General features: G+C 49.2%; 1 protein-coding gene across 22 annotated transcripts in view; it reads left to right on the forward strand.

The window, feature by feature from the left end:
* Positions 1-11,377, forward strand: part of RASGEF1C (RasGEF domain family member 1C) — an 80,449-nt gene extending 69,072 nt beyond the window's left edge. For 19 of the 22 annotated variants that reach the window (XM_077911109.1, XM_077911102.1, XM_077911115.1 and 16 more), the window contains 4 exons: positions 3,267-3,362; positions 4,817-4,940; positions 10,155-10,227; positions 10,434-10,691. In XM_077911109.1, coding sequence (XP_077767235.1) covers positions 3,267-3,362; positions 4,817-4,940; positions 10,155-10,227; positions 10,434-10,554 — 414 coding nt within the window. In that variant the 3' untranslated portion in view covers positions 10,555-10,691. The other 3 variants (XM_077911121.1, XM_077911122.1, XM_077911124.1) reach the window with 3 other exon arrangements.
* The last annotated feature ends 594 nt before the right edge of the window (positions 11,378-11,971 follow it).

An 11,971-nucleotide genomic window follows, 5' to 3' on the forward strand; every position in this document is an offset into this window, starting at 1 on the left:
ATTCTAAATGCAATACCTTCATTGATGTAGCCTCAGATCACATTCACATGTATGGCAAAGAGTGAACCAAACTTCTCACTCACTAAAACTGCCTTTCCACAGGTTCTGTTCTTAAACATTTGCACTTGGTTGGGGGGAGAAGGGGGCTTTGCTGACCCTAATCAATTTTATTTGTCTCCCAAATTCTTCTGGTGGCCTCCACACAGGAAACTGGGCCTTGGTTGCAGTGAGCCTCTGGCTTAAGACCTGGTACCAGCCTGATGATTATAGTTGTCATCTCCATAGAAAGGAAACGCCAGGCACTTGCTGTGCCTTTCCTGCCTGATCTCTTGGCAGGAGTATTGGAATTAGGTCTCTGCCATGATTTGTGCAGCTCTGTTTCCAGCTTGAGGGGTACCGGAACAAGCTGCTCCTCTTGAAATTGAAAGTCATTCTGGAATTGGATAGGATGGGTACCAGTGGTTAGGCTTGGGAAGCAGGCCAAGAATGCATCCTTGTGCCCCCGGGAACATCTTCCAGCCCTACACCCCCCTCCCAGCAGGGGTGTTGTACACACACCCTGGCCACATGGATGGCCACGTCTCATCCAACTGGCCTGTCCTGGTCAGGCTGTGAGCCTTTCAGCAACTCTGGCTCTGAGGAGGGTTGATGCTGGGGAGCAGCATTCAGTAAGGCAAGACCTCAAAATCCAGGACAGGTGAGCCTGTCCCTCGGAGCCAGGAAGCTAGGAAACCAGAGCAGCAGGGAAAGAGACCTTGCTTTACTGAGCACCTACCACCTGAGAGCCACTTGACTCTGTTCCCCCCCCCCACCTCCCTGCATTTAATTCTGATGACGACTTACAGGGTGGAGTCTAGCAGTGCCATTTCACAGATTGAGTCTCAGAGAGGATATCTCACTTGTCCAATCACACAGCAAGTAGGCAGCAGAGCCGGGAATCAGGCTTTAGCCCCTCCAGCACACCACCAGGCTGCCTACCATTCCCAGAGTACAGGTGTGTGTGGCAGTCACAGAGCTACTGGCCTATGGCCCAGGAGTTGGACTGTGAAGTGGAGGAGCTGGCTGCAGCCTTGGTCTGAGATGTCAGCTATGACACTAGTTTTTCTTCCATCTGTGCTGGCCAGTGTCTGTGGGGCAGACTGGGATGTCCTGTTCCTGCACGCTGAGCCCCCTTCCAGATCTGGGGTACAAGGATGCCATAGTTTAGGTCTGTGGCTAGAGGTGGATGATTTACAGAGCTGTGCTTTTCATTTCACTGCATCCTCCTCTAACTTCCAAAGAGATGTGGACTATCAGCTGGGCTCACAGAAGGTGTTTCATAAATGTATGGGAGACTGGAGGATGGATGCATGCGTGGGTGGAAGGAAGCAAGCAAGCAAGCTTGCAGATGCTCTCACAGTTTCCAGATACCCCTGCTGAAATTTTGAGGCCAAGAGATCATGGCATTCTGTGCTTTCTTCCAGGGCAGGTCAGGGAGATGCAGGGAGACCACCCTCCCTCCAGGCACAGTGAGGAAACAGGCAGGACAGGGGCTCTGGAGCCAAGCCACCTGGTCCTAGTCCTGCCCCTGCTACTTACTGCTCTGTGAGCTCGTGTGACTTACTTAGCCTCTCTGGGTCTCGGCTTCTTGTCTGTCAGGCAGGGTAATAGAGCTCTGCTTCCCAGAACTTGCTGAGAATGAAACTTGATCCTCGAGAATGTGTCTGGTTTGGCACAGTAAAGCACTCAGACCCACCACCGATGCCCCTGTGATGAGGGTGTGTGGGGGGGGGGGGAGACTCTTTAGGGGGCCAAGACTTTGCACAGGGCTCATTCTGTAGGTGGGGTTTCTGTGACCTTCTCCTGCTACACTGGATGGGCCTGATGTGCCTCCTTTTCCCCAGCACCTGGCATGGAGAAGCCCTGGCAAATGTCTGCAGAATTGACAGATCTAAGAGGACCAGTCTGTCCCAGTTTCCCTGGGACTACTCCAGTTTGAGCACTGGAACTGCATCCCAGGGACCCCCTCAGGCCTGGACAAACCAGGCAGCTGGTCTCCCTGCTAAATCTGGCTCCAGTCCTGGCCCCAGTGTTCACTCGCAGGGTGACCTTGGGCCAGGCCCTGCCACTCTGGGGACCTTGGTTCCCCACCTGCCCTGCCCTGATGGGCCATCCATGCCTCTGTACTGTGCCATGTGGTCATGCCCAGGTCCTCACCTCAAAGCCCTTGTCAAGTTGGATGGGGGATGGGGAGAGCCGAAATGTCAGGGCCCGGCACCTGGTCCCAAGGGTGCCACAGACGTGTTAGTCTGTGGGGCCGGCGTACAAAGTACACAACCTGGGCGGCTTGGAACAACAGAAATGTATTCCCTCCCAGTTCTGGAGGTCAGATGCCAAAATCAGGGTTTTCAGGGCCATGCTCCCTTCAAAGTAGATCCTTCCTTGCCTCTTCTAGCTTCTGGTGGTCCCAGTATTCCTTGGCCAGTGGCCAATCCTCTGCCTTCATGTGTGCCTAAATTGTCCTCCTTTCTCAAGGACCTTGGCCACCACAGTAGAGCTCATGATGCCCAGTGTGACTTCATCTTAGCTCAATCCCATCTGCCAGGACCCTTTTCACCTAAGGTCCCTTCACAGGCATGGCATTGAGGACTCAAACATAGGTTTTTGGGAGGCACAGTAAACCCACGGCAGCAGCGTACAGCCAGCTGGCTCCCTGAGGCTCATCTGAGCTTCCAGCAGCAGGTGTGCCCTCTCTAGGGCCCCCAGTTGGCTCGTGCAGAACAGGCATCCCACAGTGATGCACAGAGCCCCTGCCTTCCTCCCGCTGAGCTCAAAAGTCGGACCCCTCAGGCACCAGAGCAGGGCACCACAATGCAGCAGGCCTGGATCTTTAGCATCCAGAAAGGCACAAAATGACAAATCCTTATAAATACATTTTTTTAAAGGTAGGCCAGAAAAGTTTGCAAGAAGCGATTCACATTCCGTATGCAGTTAGTGGCGGGCTCAGCATGCACCTGTGCTCCTACCGGTGTGCTTGAGCCAAGAGGCCCAAGTCTGTGGATCCCTGGCACAAACTGCCACAGCCTTGCCCAGTGGGCAGTGGGGGAAATGTCCAAGGCACGCTGGGACCGTGCGTCTTTCATTCAGCCCCAGGGAGAATGGCACCATATACATCATGTGCTCAGTCTGCACTGGAGTCTCGGGGCCCAGGAGGAAACAGTCTGGGCCCAGGGTCAAGGGCCTGAGCCTCCTACTGACCCAAGGCTAACCGGCCCTCCTCCCCCTAGATTGTCATTCCCTTCTTCAGCCTGCTCATCAAAGACATCTACTTCCTGAACGAGGGCTGCGCCAACCGCCTGCCAAATGGACATGTCAACTTTGAGGTAGGGTGCGGGGGCCCCGGATGTGTCAGGGTCCCAGGGCAGAGGCAGAGGGGTGCTGAGCACAGGAGGAGGTGTTCAGACAGAGTGGGCAGAGGGAAGGAAAGATTTCTACTCCCTGTCCCCTCCTCCGGGAAGCCCTCCATGACCTCCCAGACAGAGGGAGGCCCATGCTCAGTGGGCCAGACATTCCTCGGTCCCAGCACTGTGGTCCCCTAGTTCTTTAGAAGCAAAGTCAGGCTGACCCCACCTCATGGGACCACCCAGCACACACATCTTAGAGTGGCTGGTGGGCTCAGCTCTGGGCCTGGGAGCCCCAAGAGCACTGGTCACTGAGTCAGGCAGTCAAAGCGTGCTGTACAACAGTGGAAGGAGGAGGCGCTTTTCCTTTGGGAAGGCTGGCCTGCCCTGGTGCTGGCTCCACCCAGCCTCCAGTACCACCACGGGGCAGTCAGTTCTGGGCTGGCCCCTTGCTCTGTCTGGGCCTCAGTGTCTCCCTCTATAAAACGGGGCTTCAACTACGGGTGCACAGCAGGCCCAGCAAGTGTTCCCACCCAACATCTGGGCCCTTTGGCCTGAAGCTGCCTGTGCTGTGGGGCCTCACACAGTTGCAGTCCCACCCCCAACCCCTGCAGCAGACTTCACATGCCACTTGCAGGCCTGGCTACCCCTGAGGGCCTGCGTAGCAGGGGACATGCAGTCCAGCAGATGACTGGGTGTTGCATCCCCAGGAAAGTCTGGACTGGAGGTGACATGGAAGAGGCTGGGCTTTCATGAGACAGCCTGGGATCATACTCTCCAGGAAAGCCTACACACACTAGGTGTGGGAAGCCCTGCATGGGGCCCTCCTGGCATGGGTCCTCAGAACCAAGACCAGGACATGAAATGCAAGGCTGCGTGGTGCTCATGTGGACACAGATTTGGGGCACGGGCAGTAGGAGCTGGAGCCAGCCACAGGACTGATCAGACGATGCCAAACAGTATAGTTCCCACCCACTCATGACTTTGTGCTATTTATTTTAAATAAAATCCTTTTTTAAATTAGCACAGTTTTTTAAAATTTAAATACATTTACTTAAATTTTACTTAAATAAAATTCTACTTAAATCTTCCTTAAATATATTATTTGCTTAAATCTTCCTTCAATATATTTATTTAAATTTCTTTGCATCATTCTCTAAATAAACAAACTTGTAGGGATAATCACAAAAATAAATAGAAATTAATGTTCCCATGTAGCTGGATGTACTGCCTGCTGATGACCTAGCCCTCTCCCCAGATTCCTCAGAGAGACTGAAGAGATATGGCAAACACCCAACATTCCCAATGGAGGAGTCTGTCATTTACTGCCTGGTGCTCGCCCTGCCCTCCCCAGAGGGATCTCTGTGGGACAGATGAGTGGGGCTGATCTCCAGGCACTGAGGGGCTCCCATTTTGTGTCTCTATGACCCTGGCAGAAATTTCTGGAGCTGGCCAAGCAGGTTGGAGAGTTCATCACATGGAAACAAGTAGAGTGTCCCTTTGAGCAAGACCCCAGCATCACTCACTACCTGCACACCGCTCCCATCTTCAGCGAGGATGGTAAGGTGGTCCCATGGCCTCTGTCACCCCCAGCTCTGGGACTCTTGGGTGGTTTCTTAGTCATAGCTCCATTTGGGGCTCCTGCTCTGAGCAAGATGCATCAGGCCTGTGTTTACTTGATCTGAGAGGGAGCAGAGAAGGCTGCATCCCCTGGCTGGATGGTTGCCACCCCCAGAGCATAGGATAGGGCCCAAGGAGCTGCACGCTGGGACCTCAAGGGTCCCAAGGGCCAGGTTTCCCCTCGAACATAGCGTAGATGCTGTTGGGCCTCATAAATCTAAACCATCTTTCTGACCCACCTTCCTCATTGGTGAAGCTGGCATGTTGATAAGAACTACCCTCCCAGTGCTCACATAAGGAAGATGGAGCCCTGGGCTCACTGTGGATCTTTGTACAGCTGGGTATGTGTGCAGGTGTGTGTGTGTGTGTGTGTGCGTGCGCATATGTATAATGAGATGAGGTATCTTTTCTCCAGAGTGCCATTAATGTCTGTCCCTTTCAATAAATCAGCATTCCCATCTGATCATTTGTCAAATGTGACACATTTGCTTGTGAACTTGTTAAGCAAGCATACCCCAGGAGCCCTTCAGGAAGAGAAAGTACTGGAAGCAAGTGGTCATCTGGGCCTAAGTTCATCATCCCAGGGTAGGCCCCATGGCTAGCTGCCTTCTGGATCCAAGACCCTCCACCCACCCTGGGAGGTCCCTGCTCTGCACAAAGGAGGCCTGCCTCCTCATCACAGCAGGCATTTTACAAAGGGATTCCCCACTCATGCTCAGGAGAACATTTTCTGCCAAAAACAAAAACTTAGGGGAAGGATTATTTTCATGATTTTGCTTTTAATTGTTAATACTTTCAAGTTTGCCATTTTATTGTTTATGTTTTGGAGCAAGGAACTTTTTGGAGGGGGTCTCATCTGTAACTGGGAGCACAGCAGCTTGATGGATAAACCAGCCTGGGCTACTTCCACCCCAGCAAGCTGTGTGACCCTGAATAGGTGCCTCACCCTCTCTAAGCCTCATCTGGTGCATCTATAAAGTGGGGCAATGAGAGGACCTACTTCCTAAGCCACGGTGAAAATTACTTGAGTTGGCACAGGCAAATCCTATAGGACAACACTCAGTTGAGTGTTGACTGATACTAGTTGTGTTAGTTTCCTATTGGGCCTATAACAAATCACCACAAACATGGTGGCTCAAAACAATAGTAATTTATCCTCTTACACTTATGGAGGTTACAGTCCAAAATCCGTTCCACTGGGCTAAAACCAAGGTGTCAGCAGAGCTGGTTATTTCTGGAGGCTCTGAGGGGAGGGTTGTTTCCTGGCCTGTTATGACTTCTGGTGGCCACCTGCCCATATGCCTTGGCTCATCACTCCTTCCTCCACCTTCAAAGCACATCATTCCAACCTCTACTTCCACCATCACATCGTCTTCTCTCTCCTGTGGTCAAGCCTCCCTTTGTCTCCCTCTTAGAAGGACACTTGCAGTGGGATTTAGGGCCCTGCTGGATAATCCCAGATAATTCCCCAATTCTAGATCCTTAATCCCACCTGCAGGGTCCCTTTTGGCCATGGAAGGTAATGTCCAGGTAATAGTCACATGTCCCAGGGATTAGGATCTGGATATCTCTGAGGACCATTATTCAACCTACAACACTAGTCACTGGGATGATTGCTGTCATTAGCCAATAGAAGTTGGGCAATAAAATGTGTCAAAGCCATATTAGAAGAGGGGTGGGGGTGGGGTCTGAGTCAGGGAGAGGAGTGAGATAGGGCATTTCATTCACTCTTTCAGCAAACAGTATCTCTAGAGAGCCCACTGTGTGCAAAGCAGTGATCTGGCTATGAACATACAAATAAAACCCTGGCCTTTCTGAAGTGTACTTAGAAAGGAGCATCTTACAGTGACCCTTTCTTCCTCCTCTCCCTCCTACCCTGAGAAAAGTGGAGAAAGCAAGAGACCTAAGCTGTGTTGAGCCCAAACTGGTCTGTCACAGCCTCTGACAGAAATCCTGTCCTACCTCAGCTCCAGGCTCCCCCTGGCAGGACCCACCTAGCAATCAAGTCAGCCTTGAGGCTTCCTGAAACAAATGATAATATAAGAAGTATCAGCAAAGAAACAGAAGGTATAAAGAAGAACCAAATGGAAATTATAAGACCGAAAAATACATAACTGAAATAAAAAACTGAGTAGATGCGCTCAACATCGGAACAAAGAGGGCAAAGGAAAGAATTGATGAACTCGAAGACAGAAGAATAGAAATTATAGGATCTAAACAACAGAGCCTCAGGGACCTGTTGGACTACAACAAAAGATCTAACACTCTTGTCATCAGAGTCTGAGAAGGAAGGGGAGAAAACAGGCAGAGTTGAAAAAAAAATCATCTAAGAAGTAATGGCAGGAAAGTTCCCAGATTTGAAAAAGATATGCCTACAGATTCAAGTAGCTGAGTAAACACCAAAGAGGATAAATTCAAAGAAACCCACACCAAGATACATCATAGTCAAATTTCTGAAAACCAAAGAAAAAGAAACAAATTTTGAAATCACCGAGAGAGAAATGATACTTTACCTATAGGAGCAAAATGATTTGGATGACAGATTTCTCATCAGAAACTATGGTGGCCAGAGGCAGTGGCATATTTTTCAAGTCCTGCAAGAAAATAACTGCCAGCCCAGAATTCTATATTCAGTGAAAATATCCTTCGGGAATTTACTACAGATAAATCAAAAGGGAATTCTAAAAACTGTTCAGGTAGCCCACAGGAAGCTGATTCTCTGAAAAGAACTATAACACTGCCATTCTACAACAAAGAACTCGACAAGGAAAAAGAGAAGACAGAAATACCTAATATCAAGACTGAAATGAAGGATATCATTACAGACTCTGCAAAATTGGAAGGCTAATAAGGAAATAGAATGAACAACTCTATACACATTAATTTGACAAGTTGAATGAAATGGACCAATTCCTTAAAAAAACAAAAACTACCACAAATTCAACACAAAGTAGATTATTTGAATTGCCTTATGACCATTAAGGAAATCACATTTGTAATTCTAAAACACCCCAAAAATGAAATCTCTGACTTCAGATGGTTACACTAGAGAATTCTATTAAACATTTAAGTAAGACTTAATACTGATTCTGCATGATCTTTTTCAAAAAAATAGAAGAGGAGGGGCCTTCCCAATTCATTTTATTAAGTCATTATTACCCTAATACCAAAACCAAAGATAGTAAGTAAAAAAAGGGGGGGGGGGTAACAACAAAGATCCCTTATGAATATAGATGCAAAAATTCCTTAACAAAATTTAGCAAATAGAATTTGGCAATACCAAAAAATAGGGGCGCCTGGAGAGCTCAGCCAGTTAAGCATCTGCCTTCAGCTCAGGTCATGATTTCAGGGTCCTGGGATCAAACCCTGCACCAGGCTCCCTGCTTAGTGAGGAGTGTGTTTCTCCCTCTTTTTCTGCCCTCCCTCCCCCGCTCCACTCCTGTACTCTCTCTCTCAAATAAATAAATAAAATCTTTCTTTACGTACCATTATCAAATGAGTTTATTCCAGAGATACAAAGCAGTTCAATATTTGAAAATCAGTGTGATCCACCATATTAACGGGTTAAAGGAGAAAAATCACTCGATTCTATCAACTGATATAGGAAAAGCTTTGACAAATTTCAACACTTATACATGGGGAAAACTCCCAGAAAGATAAGAATAGAGGGGAATTTATCAACTTGAAAAATCGCATCTACAAAAATCTTTCCTCTAACATCATATTTAATGGTGAAAGACCAGTAACAAGGCAAGGATATCTACTCTCCCCACTTTTATTCAGGGTAGTAATAGAGTTCTAGTCCATGCAATAAGGCAGGAAAAGAAAATAAAGACAGATCAGAAAGGAAGAATTAGTACTGTCCCTATTTGCAGAAAATGTAAAAAATCCCAAAGCATCTGCAAAACTCCTAGAACTAAGTGGGTTCAGCACAAGTTGAAGAATACAAAATAAAGATGCAAAAATCTATTGTATTTCTATGTGCTAACATTGAATATTTGACACTGAAATTAAAATACAATCCCATCACTCAATATAATCACTCAAATACATGAAATACATAAGTATAAATCTAACAAAGCATGTTCAAGGTTTGTATGCCAAAAGCTACACAATGGTAAAGACAGAAATCAAAGATCTAAAAAAAAATGGAGAGACATGATGTTCATGAGTTGGAAGACTCACATAGCAAGAACAGAGTAGAGAACCCAAGAATAGACCCACGCAGATATGCCCAATGGTTGACAACGGAGCTAAAGCATAAATCTTGTGATAAATGATGCTGGGGCATTTGAACATCCGTAAGCCAAAAGTGAGCCTCAACCTCAGCCATACACCTCCTACAAAAAATTAACCCAAAATTAATCATAGACCCAAATGTAAAATGTAAAACTGTACAACTTTCAGGAAGAATAAAAGCAACAGAAAATCTTTAGGTTGTAGAACTAGTTAGACTTTCTTGTAAAACTAAATATGCAACTGCTATCTGACTCAGCAATTGCACTCTCGGGCATTTCTTTATCCCAGAGAAACGAATCCTTGTGTTCACATGAAAACCTGTGCTCCAATGTTTATGGCAGCTTAATTTGTTCTAGCTGGACACTGGAAACAACACAGATGTCCTTCAACGGGTGAGTGGCTAACCGCACTATGGTATATCCACACCATGGAACACTCTACAGCAAGAAAAAGGATGAAGTATGGACACACACTACAGCTTCAGTGACCTCTGGAGGATTACTCTGAGTGAAAAGAGCCCATCCCAAATGTTGTGTACTGATTCCATTTATATCGCACTCTCGGAATGACAGAATCTGCACACGGGGAACCTATTAGTGGTGGCCAGGAGCTAAGAAAAGTGCCCCCTTGCCAGGGCAGCATGAGGCAGTGACGAGGATGTTCCGTGTCCCGACTGTGTCAATGTCAATATCCTGCTGGTGATCTTGTGCTATAGTTTTGCAAGTGGTTCTCTCTGTGTCAGGAGAAACTAGGGAAAGGGCACACCAACCTCTCTTTCTTAATTGCTTCATACGACTGCATGTGGGTCTACTCACAGCTAATTTAATTTAAGAACAAAAAACAGGTCAGACGCTGAGTGTGGAGCAGGCTATCATCGCTGACCATAACTGTAATTTCACCTTGCTTCCTGACCAGGTCTTTATTTGGCTTCTTATGAAAGTGAGAGCCCAGAGAACCAAACAGAAAAAGAGAGGTGGAAATCTCTAAGGTGAGTCCGTGAGCCAAGACAGGACTGGGGACGGACTGAGGGGAGAGGGGTGGGCGCTTAGGGCCAGGCCAGGGCCCAGGGGCTTCACAGATACCCAGGTCCACAGGGAGGGGGGCAGGCCGAGCCAAGCTCCTCGGGGTGAGGGCAGAACTCAAGCCTGGGATGGGAGGAAGGCTGGGATTGTAATGGCCTCCCAACCCCCACAGCTGGAGGCTGCCCCTATGGACTGTCAAGATGAGCGTCCAGGCCCTGGAACTCCCAGTCTGTATTTTTACGCCAGAATGTGAGACAGCACCTCCTGTTTGTGCAGCCTGTAAACACAGCTGAGTGGAGGCTGGCGTGGACTCGCAACAGTGGGCTCTGAGGACTGAGCCAGGAGGGTTGTGTGGAACCCCTCTGGGGTGGGAGTCACCTGCCTAGCAGGTGACATGCTGGAGAGAAATATAAATACCACCCTGGACATATTTAAATCTGCAGATCTTCTATTTTGGGGAAGACGTGAGAAGTGCTGAAGTGGCAGAGGAGGAGGAGGAAGAGGAGGAGGTGGGGAGGAAGTCAGCAAAAACCTTCCACAGCCCTGCCTCAGCTGGCCCAGCAGAAAATAGAGGTGTTGGTACCTCACTGTTTTGCAAACGGTGACCCTATGGCCTGGCGCCCGCCCCAGCAGCCACATGCCACAGGAGAGCTTTCTCCACCTTTCGGAAAATTTCAGCCCCAGCAGGCCCAGGGCCTCCTGACATGTGGGGGGCACATGCTGCAGGGGCTCTGCCTTCAGGATGCTGGGGGTCACATTGCTGGTCCATCTGTCCATCCTCGGCAAGGACATGGCACCACCCCAGAACGTTGAGCGATGAGTGCCACAGAGGCTGACACCCAGTCTGTCACCAGGTGGCCTGGGAGCCTCCTCCTCTCCAAGCAGGCACCACGCCAGCGGCCCCTGCCATTCTTCTGATGGACCCTACCCTGCCCCCCAATATGGGCTGGTTCCTGCAGCCCAGTTCATCCCCTCTATGGATCCTGCTGGTATCAGGGGATAGCTTTCTGGTGACGACTGTGACACAGGTCACAGGACAAATTTGAGTCATGAGAATGACTGTACAGTACATTGTAAATTTCTGAGTTGGTATCAACACGTGGTATATACCCTGCATATCTACATCCAAGCTGCTTTTCACTTATGGGCCTGGGATCGGCTTCTGTTAGGATGCAGGGCAGTTTCCCAAGCTCAGGCCTGGGAATGTCATGGCCTCAGGTCAGGAGAGGGACATGGTGGCCATTTCCACTCCAGTACTCTTGTGCTGACAGGGCCTGGCAAATGGACACTCACAGCCCTGCATGTGGCCAGACACCTCTGATATTAAGGTGGGGTGGGATGGGGCTAATGAGCCCACCATGAGGCTCCTCCCTTTGCCCCCCTCCCCAGAACCTCATACACTGAGTCAAGTTTCTGGGCCAGGAAGTAAATGGGAAATGGAGCTGCTGAGCCCCCACCCGGCATATGACCAGGTCACGCAGCCAGGAAGGCAGGGAGTACGATACATACCCGGTCTCCTGGTCATGCCTGCTGGGCAGAGGGGTGTGTGTGTGTCGGTGAATGCTGACCCACCCTGGCCAGCTCCTGGGCCCCACTTGGTTCCAGACATGGCTGTCCTGGTGGCATGAACTTGGGTCCCGTCTGAGGGACAGGGAAAGGCTCCTCTGACTCAGAGAGTTCCGCCTGGAGGGCCCAGGACCTCCGCAAGGC

This window comes from Canis aureus, chromosome 10 (genome assembly GCF_053574225.1).
Source record: "Canis aureus isolate CA01 chromosome 10, VMU_Caureus_v.1.0, whole genome shotgun sequence".
NCBI lineage: Eukaryota > Metazoa > Chordata > Mammalia > Carnivora > Canidae > Canis > Canis aureus.